This window comes from Micropterus dolomieu, linkage group LG18, assembly GCF_021292245.1.
Source record: "Micropterus dolomieu isolate WLL.071019.BEF.003 ecotype Adirondacks linkage group LG18, ASM2129224v1, whole genome shotgun sequence".
Taxonomy (NCBI): domain Eukaryota; kingdom Metazoa; phylum Chordata; class Actinopteri; order Centrarchiformes; family Centrarchidae; genus Micropterus; species Micropterus dolomieu.
In genome coordinates, this window is record NC_060167.1 from 36,041,799 (window position 1) to 36,064,404 (window position 22,606).

The 22,606-nt window shown below is 40.9% G+C and overlaps 1 protein-coding gene and 1 pseudogene across 1 annotated transcript; both read left to right on the forward strand.

Moving 5' to 3' along the window:
• The window catches only part of LOC123987107, a 185,103-nt pseudogene extending 175,637 nt beyond the window's left edge, over positions 1 to 9,466 (forward strand).
• Positions 9,467 to 10,907: 1,441 nt separating this feature from the next.
• On the forward strand, positions 10,908 to 20,148 carry si:dkey-156n14.3 (zinc finger protein ZXDC). The gene is made up of 10 exons (XM_046075166.1): positions 10,908 to 12,973; positions 13,438 to 13,590; positions 14,130 to 14,208; positions 14,719 to 14,849; positions 15,056 to 15,226; positions 16,996 to 17,780; positions 18,263 to 18,347; positions 18,440 to 18,606; positions 18,805 to 18,906; positions 19,350 to 20,148. Exons 1-10 carry the CDS (start codon positions 10,960 to 10,962, stop codon positions 19,434 to 19,436), a joined length of 3,774 nt encoding a protein of 1,257 aa, XP_045931122.1. The 5' UTR covers positions 10,908 to 10,959; the 3' UTR covers positions 19,437 to 20,148.
• Positions 20,149 to 22,606: the final 2,458 nt, after the last annotated feature.

Consider the following 22,606-nt stretch of genomic DNA (forward strand, 5'->3'; position numbering starts at 1 on the left):
ATTATTAGTTCTGTAATTAATGATAACATTGTACAACGATGTCTGTTCCCAGATCTCAGCAATTAATAATTAATAACCAATAGAATTAATGGCTGAGCTACAAAAAAAGAATTCTAGCTTAGCTTTAATATGTAATGTGAAAGGTATTGTTCACAGTGAAAAACACACAGAGATTTATCACTCACTCTGCAGTTCCTCTCAGCTTTATGGAGGGCTCAACCCAGTCCCACATCATAATGTGTAATAGCTACATTGGTCCATATCACAAAACATCTCTCCACGTCACCAAACAATCCTGTTATTCTCAGGGCAAAATGCAATACTTAAAACATTACATATTTTCATAATCTTCTTTCAGTGAATGTATGTATATGATCATTACTTTGTTATTTCTTATGAAGATTCTTTCTGGTCTGGGAAGGAAATTGTTGCAATGCAATGTTATTGTTGCTATGGTGGTTGCTATGGACATCTTGAATCATTGTCTTTGAGTTGTGTTATCGGAGCTGTTATGTTATTGGGTGATTTTAGGTAACTGTTTGATGATGTTCTTTCAATAGAAAACAGAGATTTTAGAGAGAGTTTAGATCCATAGTGCCTTGGTGACTTGGTGAATGTAGCGCGAGGATGTCACGTGTGACAAAGTCCGGTTTTCAAAATAAGGTGTTAACACAACATATACAGTATGTAAATAAGATTAGTTGGATTATATTCACAGGAAGTATTAAACATGTTACATGTGTCCATTAAAGGTAAAATAAAACGTTATGGAAATTATTCTTTGATTAAGGGTTGCTGGAAAAACATTAAATAAATGAGTTTAATTTTTTGCTGTTTCATCACCAGTTATATCTATGCAGTCTGTTTATCATCAAATTGTTTAGTAGGCCACAAAATTGTGAACATGAGTGCAATGTTCTTTAAAGATCTAGCCTCTTTATTTTGCTTTTAAAGTGCACCAATGTAATGCACAATTGTACAATTTTATGTAACACTGATCACTATGGATAATATATATCATAGTATATTAGTCCTGTTGCTATGTGTCATACCCCTAATGCTGCAATCCATGTTTATGTTCAGCTTTAATCCTCAGTCCAAACTATTTGTATTTAATTGAACCTTTTTGCTGCTGCATGAATCCCATTTCCACAAAGAGATCATTAGGGCCCAATTACATCTTAAAACTCTACTTCAGGATTTCATGTCACATTACATTGTGCTTTTTCTAAAATAATTTTATATTGTAGGGTCTAATGGATGACCTCAGTTATTTTTCCAGAGACAGAGAGCTCTAAAAATGGACAGCTGATGAGTTCCTCCCAGCAGGACAGTGATCAGCTCTTAACATACTGTACAGTTTAGTCTGCTATACATAACAGCTGAATAAAAAAAGAGACTCTTCATCATTTGCACTATTGAAATGAATGGGTGTCTTTTTAAAAGTTAATTGGCAAAATGCTTTGAGTTAAATCACCCGATGAAGAAATGTAAAGCAGGAACATAGAGCTGAATGAAAGGATAGCCCTCTTTGGGACCTATTATTCAGTGTGCAGGGCTAAGGCTGGGGTCAAGGGTGAACGATTAATTGAGAAAGGGAAATTAGAGCGGAGATGATGGAACTGAAATAGCATGGCCGGAGGAGAAGCACAGGATGGTGTGTACAGAGTTGGTCATTTAATCACTGAGTTCTGTGTAGAAAGAGGACCACTTAAATCAGGCAAGACCAATGAGAGAAATTAAAGTGACAAGAGCAGAGCTTCAATTGCTGTGGTTTGGTGAATCATCTTGATCATAATCTTTTAACTTGCCTTCTATCAGTGCCAGTCAGGGCCCTCCAAAACCTTCTGCAGATTCTCACTCAACACACAGAACTTCTTGATGTTTGTCTGATTTACCCTCGGTGATGCTTCAAAAGCTTCAAAAGCAGACACGTCGCTTGCAAAAGAGGATAAATCAGTTCTCCTCTTGTGATTTTTGCGCTCAAAATGTATTCAGCGTCTGTTTTGCCCAGGTCTGCTCCCTGGTTGAGTAGACCTCCACACATCACTCACCCCCCCAGTCAGAGCCAAGCCTCTCAGGGAGCACGATGTGGGGATCAGCCTTTTTTATGACAGATTCTGATCTTACTTGTTTCATCACCCGTTGCATCTTTCCGTCTATCTGTTCCCTCAAGCTCAATTGTTTGTCTACCCGCACTGCTAAAAATACATTTCACATATATTTTAGGATAAATTTGAAAGATATGCTTTAAAATGAACAAATGAGGACACAAACGTGTTTGTATATGTGTAGCTTTCATTCAAATAAATGTTTGAAGATAAAATCAGCTCCCTGTGGGGAATTTCAATGGAGGAATGTTACACATTAAGCACCATCAGCTTACAACACAAGGATGTATTACTTTGAGCTATATAAATGAGAAGTATTATGTGAATAACAATAAGCATACATCTGCAGACACACATATTTTGAAAGAATACCACTTATAAATCCATTACATTGTACTTTCTGTATATTTTGAATGGCAGTACTAAACATTCAGAAATACATTCAGTAAACAACATATTTTGTCTCAGTGACTTAGCATTTCCTTTAGAGGTGTTCCTCTTCCTGTATCAGGTAAAATGCAGTTTAAGGAGCCAGGAAATATAGGTTCTGTGTGCTGCATTGCACACTTGTGATTTAAATTCATTACATTAAAGACTATGGCTGATGACAATGTGTCATTTTTATTAACAAATCCCGTCAAAAGAGCAAAGTGACATAGAGCTCCATTGTTGCCTTAAACTCATCAATGAGACCCTCCATTGAGTGACATGTTCCTTCGCTACCACAAACACACACACTCTAGTTTATTTTGACACTGTAAATACTCACTATAGCACTAAATGTGTATTAATCTGTTTAAATAACGTTTATAAATTTGGGACCTGAAGTTGTGTGTATTTCAATACACTATTGTGTCCTCATTTTTTGTCATCATCAAGGACACAGCAATGCTTGAAAAAAAGTGATCTGAGTTGTCACTGGACATAATGGACCAGTGAATTGATCTGTGTGGGCATAAAAATTGCAGGTTGTGGCAGTGCAGAAAGGCAGATTAAAATGTGTAGTGTGAGTTAACACAACGTGTAAGATCAATAGAATTGCACAGTGTCACGATTCCTTTCCACAATGTGTGATTAAAGATTGTGAGATTGCAGCCAGGATAAGTAAACAAACAATATTTAGAGTTTCTATAGATATCAGCTTCTCTCTCAGCCTATCTGTTGGTCCAGCCTGTCAACTATTGTGTGGGATACCATGACATTCCGTCCAGACGTTAATAGCTTCAAGCCGATATATAGGAATGACTCTGGTGATCCCTTTACTTTTCCTCTAGGCCGCAATGAGGTTGACGTTTGTGGTTTTAGTGAAATACCTGAGCATCTACTGGATGAATTGCTATGATATTTTTGTTCATTTCTGAGCAGCCTGTTTTAGATTTATTTGTGAACGTGCTAACTCATCTGCAAAAATGTATTCCTTTTCAAAAATGTAAAATTGTGTCAAATGTCACAGTCTCTATATTCATTTTATTTTATTATTTTAATTGTTTTTAGTTGAGAAGTGGCTGAGTTTTAATGAACTTGAGAAAGAAAGTTCATCCTTGATCTTGGAAGCAGTGGTTGGCAAAACAATCTGCTAAATGCCTGTGTGATTGTTTTGTCAACAACCTTAATGAACAATTAAAAGTAAAGTTTGTTAAAGAGCCAAGGCTTGATCTATACCAACCTTCAACATGTGTAACCCCTTCAGGGACGAAAAGACAAACAACAGGGTTTATGGGAAACATAGTCTTAATACAAAAACAGTCCATTGTAATGTCTTGGAGAATGGGTGCTGATGACACCAAACTATCACTCTAATCTTACAATTACAGACTGATGTTTAAAAATGATGTAATGATGATAATGTAACAATGGGACGGAAGATAAGTTATCTTTCCCATCCCACATACTCATAGAAATTACAGCACATCCAGTAACTACCTCTAACGCTTCCATCATGAAATGAAAAATTGCCTTCACGCTCGATGCAAGATGCATCATGGTGTCATTTTTGGAGCACACACCCTCGCACTGGGGACACTGCGTCGAGCATAAACCTAGCTTCAGTAACTTTTTACCCCAACACCCCTTCACACCTTTTGTCCGAATTGATTTCTGTTCTTTTCTCTCTGTCACTCTCTGTTTCACCATTCCCTCTCAGACATGTCAAATGATTTCTTCTCCTTTTTCCCCCTGCTGCTCCCGACTACCATCTGCCATCCCTGTGTGCCATTTGGAGCATCAGCACTCTCCCATCAGCATCTTTTCCTTCCCTGTTCCCGTTAAATTCAAATATGAAAAGATCCCTCTTGAGAATGCAACATATTCTTTGTCACTTGCTCGTCTGATTTGCTTTGTTGATAAGAAACTATAAATAGCGTCATGCAGAACACCAGTCATCTTCTCTTCTTTCCTGTGGCCTATATAAGCATTAATGAGGTTGGTTTACAGAATAAGTCATTGTTTCTTCCTCCGCTCAGAGAGCAGCAGGGAACAGATGTGGTGCAGACGAACCACCAACCTGTCTTTGGTCTGAACTCTTTAGTTAGTTAGTCCCTGAGGACTGTTGCATAGCTTGGCAGCAGCTGGCTCTGCGCTTGTGTTGCCTCTGGTCTTAGTTTGCAACATCATGGACACCATGTCGAGGCGAAAGTATGAAGAAGAATGCTTATAATGCAGACCACCATTTCAGTGTTTGCTCCTTTGGTCACCTTACCCAAGATAAGACAACCGAAATCAGTTCTGTGCATTCTAACACATTATAGTGATGTTTGTTATCAGTATTATCGTAAAAATAGACAAAGAATTTGTATTGTCTACAAGTGTGGAGGTTTATTTCAGTTAGTGTTTGATATATAGAGGATATTTAATAGAGAAATAAATTCAACAAAAATGAGTGTACTTTGAGTGGCTGAAGTTTTTCCTGTGAGACATAATTAACTCTGTTTACACTGGAAGTGAGTTAAGTTAGCCAGACAGCTAATGTTTTTGTGCTGTTGATTTATAATGAATTCCACTAATGACTGAAAACTGAGACTTAATTTGCGACAGTAAAAAAAAAGGAAGAGGATAGGATAATGTACCACAGTAGCTGTGGACTGATAGAAGATCTTCATACCTTCTTACATATAGTCTGAAATTACAATACGAGCAATGGACCAATGACAGGGATTTGAAATGAACATCCTAGACAGTGCTCACAATAAAACACAGTTCACATGCCAGGATAGAAAGCATAGAATACAAAAAAAATTATATACTATATATTTTAACAACAGGCTGATACTCTGATTTGTTAAAACTGACAAACTAATCTGACCATATGCTTTGTTAGATTTTTATTTTGTATTTGCATTACTTTGAAAAGTAAGAACGTTCCCCCTGTAACTGTCCTATAAATAGCCATGTGTCTAATTTGTTCAGAAAAGTACACATAGAATGTACACTATGTTATGGCTCTACCTAACAGGTACTGCATATGTGTTTGTTGTCTACAGCTATGGAGGAGCTAGATGGTGATGAGGTCAGAGTGTCCTCCAGGGGACGCTTTGCTGAAAGAGACATTGTCCAGGTAGGGTATATTCGACATACAGCCTGCCCTTTAACCCGCAGGAGTCACACATCTGATGTTTATCAGTGTGACCAGCGAAAATTTACATGGGTTTGATTTTGTTCAATTCCAGCCTGTACCGCACAGACATGTCAGAAAAAAATGGATCCTGCAGCATGGCAGTTTTATGTCCTCAAAAACAGAAATTAAACTGCATAGAAAGCTGGAGCTTTTGTGAATTCTGATCCTATTATTGATATATTACTGGAGTAAGTCAAAAAGTTAAACTTTGTTTAAAGAGAAACAATTTATTTTCAGTTGAATGAGGCTGTCATCAACCGTAATTTACATTATTTCTGATCAAAATGTCCTCTATCTTGCATGCACAAATTAAAGGTTAGTTGTTTTTACCTGTAGTAGGATGTTCAGGGACCTTTTTGTATTTTAATTATTATAATTGTAATATAGTATATATCTGAACATTCTTGCGTACATGTGCAAACATTTTTGTTTCTATGACCTTTAAAGGACCAGAAAATAATTGTGTGCACAAATGCACAACATGACTTTAATAACCTAATTTTAGAAAACATTTGTGTACATAAACCTATTTAATTATGACAGACATAAATGATGCCAGATAAAAACGGCAGAGACTGAAAAGTGTGCCAACCAACCCCACCATTATTAAAATTAACCTTAGTATTACTATAGTATACTATAATAATTCTATAGTATACTATAGTAAGTTTGTAATGTTTTATTATATTTTTCGCCAGCGATGGTATTGATACATTTTCTTCTGTAGTGTTGTTTTATTAGCTATAGTAGCCCTAAAATATTTCAATAGCAATACTGTGTATCTACATCTTTGTAGTATTCATATATTATTTTAAACAGTATTACAACAGTAGGTTAGTGTTTCTGTTGTTGTTTTTTGAACACAGTATAGAACACTCGATTTTCCACACGAGCTCTCTCTCTCTCTCTCTCTCTCTCTCTCTCTCTCTCTCTCGTGCTTTTATTAGCTGATTAAGGCAATTTTGTCATCATCATCTTCCATTTTTTTCCTGTTCTCATTCAGTTTGTTCCTTTCCGGGACTACATCGACCGGTCAGGGAACCAGGTCCTGAGCATGGCCCGACTGGCTAAGGATGTCCTGGCAGAGATTCCCGACCAGCTGCTGTCCTTCATGAAGAGCCGGGGTATTGATCCCCGGCCCCCTCTGCCTGCCACCTCCGACTCCCCCTCAATGTCCACCACCACCACAACCACCACTCCTGCTCCCAAAGCACGCAACATGCATGCCTGAAATGAGGGCAGCGATAGAAGCAGTATGATAACTGGAGATTTAGGCAAAGGGATATGTGTGTTTGTGTCTGTGTGTACAGTATGTTTGTGTGTTGCATGGTTTTTTCGGGTTGGTTGACAGTATCTGAGTCAGGATTTTGAACATTTACACAGTAAATTGAAAGGGACACCTACCAGAAGAGAATCCAGTGTTGGTGGGGATGATTCCTCCAAAAGGATCTGGAGTGGAAGTGTATAAAAAAGCACTTTTGATCTTTTTCACATTTCTGGTTCTGATTTTTTTCAGCACCTATCATGATACATCTTCTGCAAGTGCACCACGCTACGCAATTACCAACAAACTGCTTTTAAATCAAAGGCTTCAACTGTAGTTTAGCACTTTTTCCCCAGTCATCATTTCTGACATTTCAAACAAGTGACAAAAACCACTACGGACTTTTTTGCCAACACAGCTTCTGCAGAAGTCGAGTCTACAGCTCTGTCCGCCCCACTGAAGTTTCTGTGACACTGTTCCCGCTCACAGTGATAGGAGTGTCTTGCTGTAATAGAGTAATAAATGAGGTAGCCGGGCAATTGATTGGTATCAGTTGTGAAGAAAGACAGCATTGAGGATGATGTCCTTTCCTTTTTTGTTTATTCTCAGGGCATTTTAAAGGCTTGACAGTAACACAGGGGACCTGAAAATAGAGAAGCAGAAATTAAATCCTGTCCTGGTTGTGGCATCTGGGAGCCAGTGGACACTGGTTCTTTTTATTGCTTCATGACAATGTATGCTGTAAATTGCTGTATGCTTAACATGAAATTCTAATATGGTTTTATGTACAGGGGTGGTGAATACCCTACATTTCAAGGTCAACATTCAGAGACAGAGCGTTGGAAAGTCTAAACTAATCACAAATGGACATGAAGGGAGGCGCTTACAAGCACCTTCTGAAAGCAGAAAATATATAAGGCCATGAAATTGGTTCGGGGTGGAGAACAGAGTGAAATATCCTCCACTCCAGCACTCCACTTCCTCCAGCCACATACAATTTAATATCAGAAGTTACAGATTATTTCAGCCCCTGTTGCAAAACTGAATATAACCATTTCTGTGTGCTCCGCTGTACCCCCTCTTTCTCTAAATTGGGGCTGTCATTTGGGATGAATCATTCATAAGGTGGGTGCCTCTGGTTCTCCAGCTGTCTGGAGCGTGTATCTGTTTAAAATGAATAGAGTTGGTCAGTGTGCATTTCACAGGCCAGGATACTCAGATGTAGCAGAGAATGTGTGAAAGTGCCAGGGTCCCCTTTACTTTTCTTCATCTTTGACTGAAAAGAAGACACCAAGAAAAGAGTGAAGGGAGAGCGAGGTTTGGTATGTAGTCCTATGTCAAAATCCCTGAGGAAGTTGCAATGTGCTGACTACTTTTGGAAATTTATGCAGTTTTCCCTCATCACTTCTAGTGTTTGATCTATGGCTGCACATTTCCTGTGGCTGTCAGTCAGGGCTCATCAGCTGCTGTATAAACAGGCTGATTTGCAATGAATGTTGACTTTTTTCAGGTTTACGCCTTTTATTTTTGTTTCATTTCTTATGCCTTGGGTGCATGAATGATTCAAGCTAAAATGAGCTAGTTCTTGAGTAGAAATCCCAGATTCGTTTTACTATGGCAAGTTGTGCTCTTGTCCTCATGTACACTCCTAAAAACAGATACTGTGCAGTTCGGTCAAACTCGTTTGTCTCTGACCTTTGACACTTGCTGTAAGCTTAGTAAACAACTAAAGATGAATGGTTCAACCTAAAAGCATTGGCAAGTGGGGGAAGTCTGTAAAGATAATAATAATAATGAATGGAGTCATCTGGATTATTAAGCATGTGTCATATTGTATCAGAAAGGAAATGGATATGTGGCCTTATTTCTGTCATAATCCTACAAGTATGTGTGAGGCAGGACTCTATTTTTATATGACAAAACAAGAAATCCATGTTATTTTGCATGCTTATTTGGCTGATATGCTGCCAATGATTGTACTTGTTCAGAAAATCTGTATCTTTATTCATATCTGAAAATGAATTCATACAAAATTCCTACGTGTTGACTTGTGTAATGTGCAGGAGCGTTCTTTCTACTTCTACTGTTTTTGTGTATGGTATACTTGAAGGAACTGCCAATGTAATACTCTAAAACATATAAGAGATACATGAATAGTAGGATAGATTTGTATCACACTGTGTTTAAAACATGCATGCATGTGTATTATGATCAAGTACACCAACCCAAAGTCACATAACTTATTGGATATTTTTGTATGAAGCATGATGAGCTTTCTATACAGTGTGTACAGTATTAGTTCATTACACTGACAAACAATACACTGCTCACTGCTTCTCCCCTGTCTAGTGTGCTGCGTACAGCCTACATGTAGGTAAAATGTAAATATGTCTAAAGTGATTTACAGAATATTTTGTGAACAGTCTTCCTTCCTTCCATTTTGTTCCTCTCTGATACTCTAAATGTATGTCTGCTATCTTTGTCTCCATTTGTGTTGGTCAGAATTTAGTTATAAGTTTGTCTGTCTAACCAAATAAAGATATTATTTAAGGCTCATCTCTAGTCTGTGCCCAGCAGTGCAGTCTGTTGCTATTTTGACAGTAATTAATGGGGTTTTTTCAAAACTTATTAGGGAAATTTGTCACCTCACATTTACATTTTAGCCTTCGCTTGCAGGATTAGTGGAGGAAAGGGATCACACTATTGGAAATGATGGCTTTAGTATGTGCAGAGGGCCATTTCCTGTCTGTGTTTCCAGGTTTTACTTTTTTCTAAATTTTTACTTTAGCCTGCACCTGAGAAAGTTAAAAAGTGTCACTGGCCAATATTATAATTACTGTTCATCCTTTTGATCTCTTCAAAAATAGAGTGGCTAATTCATCAGTTTGTTGTGTTTTCCATAAAATTGCAAATTTAACTTATTATCGCTATTGTAAAAATTATTATGCCAGTTTTATTTGCTACTTTTTGAGATATAGCTGGGACTAGGTTGCAGTTTTGTTCCAAAGAAAATACAAAACTATGGAGACAGTCTGGCTTTAAAAAAAAAGCTTTAAAAATAATTTTTATATAGTCCCATAGATTATATTACATTACATTACAGCAGAGTAAAAGTGATTTTACCAGTATTGTACATATTGTATGTTTCATTTTCTACTACAAGCTTCTACCATGAAAACATCACAATCAGAAGTTCAATTGTAATAGCAGAGTCTTCAATGAATTTCCTTAACCTGAGGGTGCCTGAGGTTAATATGTAGACTGTACAGAAAAAAGGTTTAATCGTGGAGAAGACAATCTATGATGTTTCTTCTGAGTTGTTTTTTTTTTTTTTTGGTTTGTTTTATAGTACTGCACTGCCACTCAGAGGAAATACAATGAAAAAACACCGCCTGTGACTGGAATAGTTGATTTTTTGAAGTTATCAAAAGAGTTTTGGCTTCAAATTACAATTAACAGTTAAAGCATCATTAGTAGAATGGATCACACCGATAAATTGATAACTGGTCATTGGTATTGACAAATCCAACGCTGATCCACTCCTAGAAAGTCCACTCCACAGTTTAACTAAAGTCAATGATGCTGTTGCTACCTTCAAGCACTCCTAGTAGCTCCGGCCTCAAGGTTTGACACACCTAACGTTACCATACAGTCTTTAGAGTCTGTTAGTGTAGGCATCAGATGCCTTACATGCAAGTGTCAAACTTGGGTGTCTTAAATAACTAACATTAAAAGTCGTATCGCCGAACTTCAAACTGAAACTTCTTAATTCACAAGGCTTTGGGTAGATAAATAGGCAAACACAACTTTCTGTACATCGCCGAGGTTGGCCGCTTCATCCCTGGCTGCAGGATTTCCATATTGATCTTGAACGCAGCACCTGAACTGTTATAAACTGTGTAGTGGATCTCCGGATCGCCTCCATTTACTAGGGCGGGCCTTTTCTGTGTCGCTGCTACAGGGATACCAAGATGGAAATCCAGGGGCTTTCTGGTGCCCAAAACATTCACTCTCAACATGGCGCCGCACACAGAACCGCTTCGTCTACACTTCGATCAGCGACAGGGTCAACACATCATTTTATTTCCACTGAAAGTGAAGCGGGTGGCCTATTGGAGTCCCCTGAGCCACAGAGTGACAACAACAACAACACTAGGCCGAGGACATCACCGTTTCACCTACTGGCAGAAAATGGAAGCGGGGCTGCCTGTTCGCCTGTCAGCAAGCCGCAAGCAACCGATAAAAACAGTTTACCGGTTAGTAGACCGAGTGTCGGACTTTATAACGTGAACACGGAGAAAGACAATGAGCTCAACGCACTGCTTGGTTCGCATGACTTTGTTAGAACTGCCTGGAAATACGGGATAGAAAGCGGGGATTCTGTAATGCAAATGGCGCTGCCGCTGTTCGAAGAGGAAGAGGAACAGATCCCGCAGCGGCACTTAACGTTACCGTTTCCAGTTTTACGGCAGCAGCGTGAGGACGGCGCCTTCAAGCAGCCCTCGCTGGCCAACCACATAGCTGCTGCACCGGGGAGCTTCACTAGGGCGAACAGAGCAGACAAAACCGCCCAGGAACTGTATGTGGTTTGTAATGTCGTTCAAGAGGATGGCAGCTGCGAGGCACGCCAACAGCGACCGGATGTATCACCTGAGAACGGCGATAAAATGAAAGGTAAAAGGCCAGAGTGCTCTAAAGCAAGCCCCGGCTGCTCCATGGAGGTCGGAAACAGCAGTGACGTTATTCTCTGTGGATCTAATGACAACTTGAACTGTCTTGATAGCCAGATCTTGAAAAAAACTGAGCACGTTTTCAGTTTACTTAACGACAACTCTGCCTTGGCTAATGCTAAACAGACTGTTTATCACCACATTGTCGAAGACGTTGTTTTGACAAACAAATATGGCGATAAGATTTGTGGCCAGATTTGCACCGAAAACAATGAAAGTAAACTGGTGCGGGAGCTTTCGTCGCACTCCCGTATTGACGAGAGCAGTGCCTTGATTGCAGGGAACTCGGGCATCGTGGAAGCCATGGACACCTCGGACTTCATTTCAAATTCAACGGGACTGCAGGACAGTGCAAACCCGTCCACGGCCTCCACAAGTCCGCCTGCTGGTGAAACCTTTTCCGGAACTATCACGATCAACAACCAAAGCATCATAGTAACCATAGAAAACGGGATACTGACACTCGCTGCTCCACCAGAGGGGTATGTACACAAAGAGGATGACATGGTCAGTTTAAAGGAGCACCTAGGCATGAAAGACCACGAGGATATTGTTCTTCTCAACTATGATGGTGGCACTAAATCCATCGGGAAGATCAGCACGCTGGCAGTGTCCAACAACAGCCAGCAGGAAGAGCCCAGGCCTGGTTTGTCTGTGAGTGACTCTGAGCTGGCTCTGGTGGATGACTGCTCATTATCAGAGCTTGGCACTTCTCTGGATTCCTGTCCCATTATCAAGCAGGAGGCTGGGGCGCTGTGTGCTGTAACGGAGGCGGATCTGGTCACCCCACACCCCAAAGCCACTGTGGCAGACTGTGATAGTGGGGACTTTCATTCTGTACCCCTAATCAGGTCCAAGAAAGAGACTGTGGCCTCTTTTGGCTGCCCAGAACCGGCCTGCTCCTGTACATTTGACACACGTCAGAAACTCAAGGTTCACCTTCTGAACCATGCGGAGGACCCGCGCCCCTACCAGTGCACTATAGAAGGCTGCGGCTGGGCTTTTGCCACATCTTATAAGCTAAAACGCCATCTTCAGTCCCATGACAAGCAGCGGCCACACACCTGTCAGTTTGAAGGCTGCGGGCGGCGTTTCACCACAGTCTACAACCTCAAGGCTCACGTCAAAGTACATGAGCAGGATAACGCCTTCATCTGCGAGATCTGCAGCGAGAGGTTTCGCAGTGCTACACGACTCACCAATCACCAGAGGGTCCACTTTGAGCCGCAGAGGCCCCACAAGTGTGAATTCCCAGGTAACACAAGCTGACTGTTTGTTTCATTTTACAACTTCCTCTTTTCACATATACATTTACTCCACCTGCTGTTGCCTGATGGTCTGGTATTGTACAACTGCACACTGGTTACATTGAATATGAAGCAAATGACCACAAAGCTGCACAAAGCATTTGGGGCAGCTAATGTGTAGGGTTATTGAAATTAACTGTACAAATCGCACTCACCATCTCTATCAAGCAAAGCATTTTATATTAAGGAGCCTCATTTTCTCTAGGCGGTGGACTCTGGCGGCTGTTTGGGAAGCTCATTTGATTTCTCTTAAACATTTTCCTTTATCTCAGAAAAGTTTCCCTGTAAAATCATATTGTTGCAGTAAGCTAGATGTAAAATTTAACAGTCTTATGTGCTAATATATTCCTGGTACAAAATGCACTTTTCAGTCAATCCTTCCTTCTTATGTGTTCGCTTCTGTCCTGTGCAGGCTGCGAGAAAACCTTCATCACCTTCAGTGCCCTGTTCTCCCACAATCGCACTCACTTCAGGGAAACGGGTCACTTCACCTGCACCTACCCAGGCTGCGACAAGACGTATGACAAAGCCTGCCGTCTCAAAATCCATATGAGAAGTCATACGGGTAAGATGATGCTAGATTAGAGGGTCAGTAATATTGCTAAAACATAACCCTCAGTGGTTCAGGGCTCTACTGCTATTTAGCTCAATCTAAAGATAAAAGGGCAGGCAACAAGTGCTCTGATAGAACCTTATTTCAATTCTGCAATTTAGTATGGAGTGAGTATTGAGGGCCACAGAGAGGTTTGAGGCTGTTTTCTCAAAGAACAAGTCATTCCTCAGTCACATGATGCTGTGAATGTGTTGCTCTCTGTTTGCTCATTTCAGAAGAGAGAAGCTGTTAATGCTGCATATTCGCAAAACATTATGATTACAAACCGGTCACTGGAAGAATATGTCGGGACTATATCCTCTGAACTGAACTCACTCTGGAGCAGGTTAGCCGTGCAGCATAGGTTGCACTGGATAAAAGTGTGCCAGTTTTGTGATAGCAGGAGGCCTGGGTTAGGCCTATGGTTAGCTCTGCACCAACTAATCCGTCTTGCTGATACAGGTCATACATCCTGTTCAGCGGTAAATAAACTTCGAATTTCTTGTTTGCAGGTGAGAGGCCGTTTGTCTGTGACTCGGAGGGCTGTGGCTGGTCCTTCACCAGCATGTCTAAGTTGCTCCGACATAAACGGTAAGAGCTTTCCCAGCAACATAAACATGTGCACCAGCAGGCTCTGTCAATGTCAAAGAAGTAATAAGGAGCAGAGCCATCTCGACTTTAGACATTTCACCTTTTGACATTACTCAGGGCTTCAGGTTTTGTGGTTCACACACTAGATTCTGCATTAAATACAACAGGTTTTGTAGAACTAGGCCATGGCATACCGTCAGCTTAGTTTTAGTGTAGTGCCACTGTGGTGTTGATACAGTTCTTGTATGTTTTGACACTGCATGTTTCCTGTTAACGTCTCTTTGTGTTTTAGTAAACTTCACCTTGCAGCTGCAGTTTTGCTTTACTACTGAATTGTACTAGGTTGTCATGATTTTGGTTCCCATTGCCATATGAAGTGTTATTTTAGCTCTTGATATAGTTCCATCAAAATTGGAGTTTGTTTTTTTTCTCATGTGGTCTGTATGATGTAGGGAGAGTCTGTGTGTGAAAAGGGTGTCACTTAACACAGTCTCCTTCTGCGTTTGTCAGGAAACATGATGATGATCGTCGCTTTGTCTGCACAGAGGAGGGTTGTGGGAAATCCTTCACCCGCGCAGAGCACCTCAAGGGTCACAGTATCACCCATCTGGGCACCAAACCCTTCCAGTGCCATGCAGAAGGTACGTACAGGTACCAAAACACAGGAGCAGGAACATGGCTTATACATGTTGTTTTTTTTTTTATCAAACAAGACTATCAGTTACAAAGGAACACAGAGAAGTTATTATTTATTCTTTCATACCGTTAAATGCAGTGCAGTTAAATAAAGTAGTTTCACATTTTCTAAACAGGTAAGGAAAACATTTGTCCCGTATATGTTTTTCAGGCTGTAATGCCAAGTTCTCAGCACGCAGCAGCCTGTACATACACTCCAAGAAGCATAAGCAGGACGCCAGCACCCTGAGGACCCGCTGCCCTGTGGCCAACTGCTCCAAACACTTCTCCTCCCGCAGCAGCCTTAAAAGCCACATGCTCAAACACCACCACCTCAGTCCTGGTTAGTAAGCTTCGCTGTTGGCTCATGACCTAAAAAGTAATGCGTTTAATGGAATTGTTTGACAGTGGGGGGGTGTAATACTACATAACCTACTTAACTAGAGTGTTGCAACTCACAGGTGGCCCACTTTTATATTTGTGCAACTTAATGATATGCTGCTGAATGGAAGCTTATCTTAGCAGACAAAAAATCAAAAATCCAGAAAATACACCATAAAACGCCCTCGAAGAGGTTTGGCTGGAATGACAAATAAATAAATAAATAAACTCCCACACATCAGTCAAACACGCAGTAATACATTTGTTTGCAGTGCTTGTGCTTCATCAGGCAAATTGTTTGTGACAATGAGAAGCCATCTTGGGTAAGGAGTGACTGTAAGTCTGCAGCTAATCACATTCCCCATATGCCCATATCCCCATAATAGGAAGGCATAAATACTAAACATTAATTTCATTAAGACAGTCTCCGATGTCATTAATGGAGCAAGAAAAGCAAAACCCTCCGTATAGTGTCAATCGTACCCCAGAATGCTTACATTAAATGTGTAAATTACTGTACAGTGAGTTCTAGGAAGCCCCAGAGGCTAAACTGCTTTCACAAAAGTTGGGCTGCTATGACTAAATTCCAATTTTCTGTTAATGTATTGAAAATGCTAATTTAGCGGAGATATTAGAAAACCACCATGTTAACATGCAGTCTAAGCCACAGCACACAGCCATGGCAGAAAGATGCAATAAAAACACACAGAAATGTGCATGTGGAATTTTCACATGTAGTTGTGAGAATGTTATTATGAAACCCATAAATATTCAGCAATAGTACTTAGCTAGGCTATGCTAAAAATTCAACAATTGTTCAGACTATACACCAAAACATACAAAACTATTTCTGGGTGTACAGGACGTTCCTCAGAAAACAAACTTCTCTAAACTTCTCCAGAAGCTGTTATTTGCTATGCTATGCTGGTCAGTGCATCCATCTTTCCAACTGATGACATTTTCTGTTTGTGATCACTTTGTGTAATTACTGATGTGTGTTGGAGTTACTACTAGCTTTAAGATGACTGTGAAGAGTCTTTTGTTTTTGTTTGTATAAAACAGTTTAAACGTAAATAATTTATTTCATTACGTTTCTTGGAAAATATTTACTATCCTATGATAGTATTGTCACGATACTGGAACTTCAATACAATACCTGGAAAAATATTGATTATTTGACGACTAAATTATATAATTGACTTATCTTAGACAGTAAAGTTAATAGTACTTTGTGTTCAGCAGAACAGCATCAGTTAATTTACCTCTGACCGCTGAAACTCTGCCGTCTGATATTCTGAGGGGATTAGTTTAGTTTTGAGAATTACAAATGTCTGTTGAGCCAACAACAGGACAACTAGCTTATCAACAACCATGTACTGTGCCATCTTGTTTAATACTTCAGTGATGTTGAAAGGGGAGACGGCTCCAACCTCTCAGGGTTCTTTATAGAGGTCAGAGTGTCGGTCCTGCAGGTGCTTTGTTTAGTTGATTGTGTTAGTACCGCTCTGTACCGTCCCTCGCAAATGGGCTTGCTTGTATCTTTTGCCAGCGGGTTGGGGGTCAGCTCACTGTCGGGGAGAAGAGATTGTTAGAGTGTATTTTCAGTATCGATATTGCGGAAAATGAGTATTTAAACCATTGAAAATATTCAGAATGGATATGTCAAAAAAACGATATTTTTTGACAACACTATCCTATAACCTCCAGTCCTTTCCCTCTTCTCCATCCCAGATGTTCTTAGCCAGATGGAGACCACGCCCTCCCTGACCCCCAGCAGCGAGCTCATCAGCTCCACCCCAACAACGGTTGCAGGGCCAAGTATTGCCGGGGGCGACCAGCTTACCAACTTGGACCTCAGCTCTCTTTTCTCTGCTGTGCCTGGAGGCACTGTGCCCGCCACTGGTATAGGAGTAGGAATTCCTGTCGGTGGGAACAGCTCTAATGGCACTTTCACCATGGACCTCTCCCTGGTCAGCTCAGGAATCCTCACCATCGACCCCTCCTCTGTCAGCACCACACTCTGTACCAGCGCTAGCACCACATTGGCCAAAGCTGTGGACCCTCTTATCCTGGCAGCCAGTGCTGACATGGGCCACCACCACGGTCTGGAAGGAACAGTGGGTGATGTCCTGCCCCCACAAGGCAGTCTCAATCTGGATGATGTGCAGACGGTAAACCCAGAGGCCCTGGGAAACCTTACAGCTCTCACCATGCAGAGTGCTGGTGCCTCTGTGGACCCTACTTTGCAGCACCCACTCAGCTCCTCCAGTGCTCTGAGCGTGGAGCCCACAGCCTCCCTGGTGGTGGCCCCTGTTGCTGAACTTCTGGCCTCACCCTCAAAGGTGGTGGAGGTGGGTGGGCCGGGGGGATCGGGGCCTCTGCTGGGCTGTGTGGAGGTGCTGGGACCTCAAGATGGAGGAAAAGTCCTCACCCAGTTTGTTTTCCCCGGTCACAGCAGCAGCTTCAGCCCACAGAAAGACCAGGAACTCAACGCTGTGTCACCAAGCAGCTTCCTGGTGAGTGGTCATGCTGTCATGCAGCACAGGTCTCCACCCATTTTACACAGCCAGAGGGAGCTGTGTGAAATCTGATAAATGTGGTATCACTGCACAGATGACTGATCTCTGCTTGAGCTTGCGGCTTGAGGCACGACTAGGGTAACACGACCAAACTTGCTGCAGTTGAGTTGCACTGTGAGTAATGTTGTAGGTGCCAGGTAACGGCAACAAGAATAGATAGAATATAAAGACAATTATTCTAGTTGTCTTCATCGATTTTGATCCTTTTTTTTTTACAAACCTGCAATGCTAAATTGGTGAAGTTGTCTTTTTCAAGGGATTTGCTTTTTGTATCCAGTGGTATGAAAGGATTGGGTTTTAGGAAATGACCCAAATATGTGCTCCAAGAAGCTTGACTGTAGTTGGTGTTCGCCCTCAAAAGCCTAGGTAATGTTGGTGGGTTTGTGTAGTGACCTGTGTGTATCCATTTGGTATGTCAGGAGAGTGGGGGCTCAGCTAGGACTGACTACAGAGCCATCCAGCTGGCCAAGAAGAAGAAGCAAAGAGGTCCTTCCGCCTCCTCTGGTAAGACAGGCCTTTGTTTAATTCTCCTCATTCAGACTGGACAGAGACCGTTCAACACTTAGTGATGATGGCGTTCTCTTTGCTCAATCCAGGGAGTTCAGGGTCGAGTCAGAGAAAATCTAAAGGAGCAAAGGCAGCACCAGCACCAATGGCTCCCTCTGGGGCTCATTATGGTGAGGGAGCTGCAGCAGCCAATGGGGGCCTGACTCTGCGTGACCCCGTCACCGGGGCCCAATATGTCCAGATTCAGCTGCTGCAGGTGAGATCCCCAGACATGATAGTTTGTTTCCCAAGACCTGATGTTGCTGGATCATGTTACTACCTGACAATAAAATAACATTTTGCTTTGTGTTGAGAAAAGCATTTTTCATATAGGACGGTACTGACTGCACTGAATAACTGCATCATATGCAGCTGTTGTTGAAAGTCATGCTGATCAAAGTATGTGTACGTGCAGGACGACCCGGCCAGTGACGGCGACCTGGCCTTCCAGCTGAGCTCTCAGCCCTCCAGCTCCCACTCTCAGCTCTCTGCTGACCTGCCTGTCAACATTTTACAGGTGAGAGAAGTTTTCTTAGTTTCTTCAATTTCTGATGTCTTTTATTGATATTAACAGTGCCTGCAGATGTAACACAAGTCCACCTAATGACACAGTGGGGTTATATTTCACAGCAAAACAAATTTTAAACATTTCATTACATTCACACATGCGAACACTGGGATAAAGTGATAAATGTAGATAAAAAAACAGAAGGAAAAAACAAGTGAACTAAATTACATCAAATGATTTTGAGCCTTGTGTTTAAGAAGCACTTTACAGCATGTATTTCCATGTCGATGACGTTTCAGTTTCAGAATGAAAGTGAACAGATTACATTGCCAAGCTCTGGCTGACCTGAGTGGATGTGAACAGTTCATTTGCATAACTTTTCCACATGGTGTGAGTGTAATGTCGATGATGATGATCGATAAATGAACTGAGCTCTGACTGTTTCCTCAAAGGAACCTTCAGTGATTGCAGAGGATGACAACGGCTCTGACAACTCCCAGTTCACAGGAAGCACAATCAACCTTCAGGACTTGGAGTGACCGCCAGAAGAGCTGCTAGGCAAAGGTGTGCTGCTGCGATGATTGACCTCACTGGCACCTGGTCACTGTCCACTGTTTACATCAACAAACATACTCTGAGATGTTTGATTCCATCAAACAATTGCCTCGTCTTTTCCCAGGACTTTGACAGCCTTTTTGGACACGTGGTTGAGAGAGTTTGGGGAAGGGGTGGACACGAGTCCACAGATAATGCACCTTGAAAAGAGGAGATGAGGATTGTTTGTTCAGAAGATTATAATGTGTTTAATTCTAAAGTCCAGTTTGTACCAAAATCAAACCTGAGAGCATTGTCACGTCAAAGACACATGCGACAGGCTCTTTGTTCCTTTTTATTTTTTTATTTGTTTTGACTGTAGCGGTGTCTATTCCATGGTGCCACATTGCCACTCATGCACACACAGTGCGCTGTCTACGCTCCAGTTGCCTTACAGACACCTCACGCTGTGCATTCCTCCACCGGCGGGTTATCTGCTTCATTTGTGGCTATTTTGATTTCCGATGCTTAGATTTATTTTTCTACAGCAGTGGTTAAGTCTATGTTGAAAACATGCCTGTTCCTCTGTTTATATACAGTATGTAATGAGTTAATACTGTAATAATTTTATCTGTTTATTTATTATTTAGCCGTGGGTTTACAGATTGGCAGAGCCAAACACAGAGATGAATTAAAGAATAAAGCACAATCAGAACAGTTTGTGGTGACGCCTTCATTTCACTTTTCTTGAATTAAATGAGAAATGTAGAGTTTTCATTTTGACCAGATACAAAAAATGTGAGGATCCATAAGATGCATTAAGGAAAGTCCATATATTAATGTGACTAATTTCTGTACTTATAGAGAGGATCTAGTGTATTTCAGCTCAGTCAAAAGAAAAAACAAAAGTACGGTCACTGCTTGTCCTGTGTGTTTGATTCAGGGAGCTGGCTGTGGGTGGGTACACATCCTTCCGTGTCAGATAAACTGTTTCAGTCCACTATGCCGACACTGTATGGACCGATACGGAATTGTAGCATGGTCATGGATTACACTCACACTGATTACACAAGCAAAACGAAAGCACACAAGCCCACAGCCAGAATATCTGGAGGCACCCTGCCACATGTTTAGACCAGATAATTGATCAGTCATGTTAAATGATTGCTCTGTGCTACCATGTCTCTTTCAGCCGATGACAGGTCCTTTGCTCACTCATACTACAAGAAACAGTTCTTGTAAAAACTGATTTATTAACTATGACTACAGCAGAGGAACAGCGCCATCACCCTATTTTCACGATTATTTCATCCAAATCCTGCAGTCATGCCTCTATTTTCGAACCACTAGATGGTGTGCAAGTCATTTGGAACTGGGCTTCCATACAGTGAGAAGCAATTTGCTAACAAGGTTAAATATGTAAGCATGTTCTGCCACCAGCACTCATACATATTTTATAAGCTTATTAGAATGATTTGTTTTCTTTGTTGCTTGTTGAGTCTCAACCTACCATCTATCTGTTTGACCCTTTGACCCCACTACATGCACTTGGGTGCGAGAGCTTGGTTACAGCAATAATTGGAGTTGCACGCACGCACACACACATACTTTCACACACAGTTTAAAAAGGCTTATTTTTACCTCGTGTTGGATTAGAATGTTATGTCTGATCTAGACAATGCTTAAATCTTTTAGCAGATTAGTATGGTGGCATAAATTGTATACAAAGGTCAAAATCCAAGTAAAAGTAGGTGGTTTTGCCTTGGATTTCAGAATAAAATGCAGTAAATTACAGACTTACCAGTCTCCATAAGGTCTACCGCCAACACCACAGTATTCTCATATACACACACAACTTTTGATAATGTTACAACTTAAGTGTGTGAATGTGAACCACAGTGTTTAAGCTTTTTATACATCAGCATTCCACTAAGGAAGTCATTTCAGAACATCACTTCCCTCCTGTTGCTCTTCCAGTTCATTGCTAAGTAGCAGGTTTTAGTTCAAGTAGGCCTAAAACTAAAAACCGGGGAAACTGGGTTTTTGTCATCTCAGCACAAATTTTTGTCTTAGTTTTCTTGTTTTGGACTTTTGGAGAAAGATGATAGAGGCTAATTTTTGCAGATGCTGTAGGCCATACTGTATCTTATGATATAAGCATTGTTTCATTATTTAATCTCACCGCCACTGCAGCATGTATAGTTATGCCTGATTACTGCAAATTGTTCTTTTAACTTTTAACTTTAAATTAGGTTTTTCATCAATGTATTGAGGGTTGTTTCCCCAAGAGCAATGTTCTCTTTGTCAGGAATACCCTTTTCACACTTCCAAAACATGTGTTTGGGAACACAAAAGATGATGTAAGTGATGTAATATATTGCAAGACATGGTTATCCAGTCTCAACACTTTCATTCTTTGCCATATAACAGAGTACAAAACTATATAGAGGTGCTGATGTAGTCAAAAACTACTTACATCAGAGTTTCTAAATGGAACGTCCAGATGGTCTTTAACTTATTTTACACTAGGTTTACTCTTGTTAATCTAGTGATTAACACTGCAGACTTTAGTTCATGTTGTTGTGTACATGACTATATAGAGTTCAAGACTTGTATATGGGGACGCATGGATGTATACAGACACATACAGTGGGTACGGAAAGTATTCAGACCCCTTTAAATTTTTCACTCTGTTTCATTGCAGCCATTTTCCAAAAATCAAAAAAGTTCATTTTATTCCTCAGTAATGTACACTCAGCACCCCATCTTGACAGAAAAAAAACAGAAATGTAGAAATGTTTGCACATTTATTAAAAAAGAAAAACTGAAATATCACATGGTCATAAGTATTCAGACCCTTTGCTCAGTATTTAGTAGAAGCACCCTTTTGATCTAATACAGCCATGAGTCGTTTTGGGAAAGATGCAACAAGTTTTTCACATCTGGATTTGGGTATCCTCTGCCATTCCTCCTTGCAGATCCTCTCCAGTTCTGTCAGGTTGGATGGTAAACGTTGGTGGACAGCCATTTTCAGGTCTCTCCAGAGATGCTCAATTGGGTTTAAGTCAGGGCTCTGGCTGGGCCATTCAAGAACAGCCACGGAGTTGTTGTGAAGCCACTCCTTCGTTATTTTAGCGGTGTGCTTAGGGTCATTGTCTTGTTGGAAGGTAAACCT

What these genes read in the sequence shown, in the direction of transcription:
- si:dkey-156n14.3 (XM_046075166.1), top strand. Translation starts at nt 10,960, where the DNA reads ATGGAAATCCAGGGGCTTTCTGGTGCCCAAAACATTCACTCTCAACAT. An exon ending in AGGTCCTTCCGCCTCCTCTG is followed by an intron (nt 18,348 to 18,439) that starts GTAAGACAGGCC and finishes TGCTCAATCCAG; the next exon opens with GGAGTTCAGGGTCGAGTCAG. An exon ending in TGCCTGTCAACATTTTACAG is followed by an intron (nt 18,907 to 19,349) that starts GTGAGAGAAGTT and finishes GTTTCCTCAAAG; the next exon opens with GAACCTTCAGTGATTGCAGA.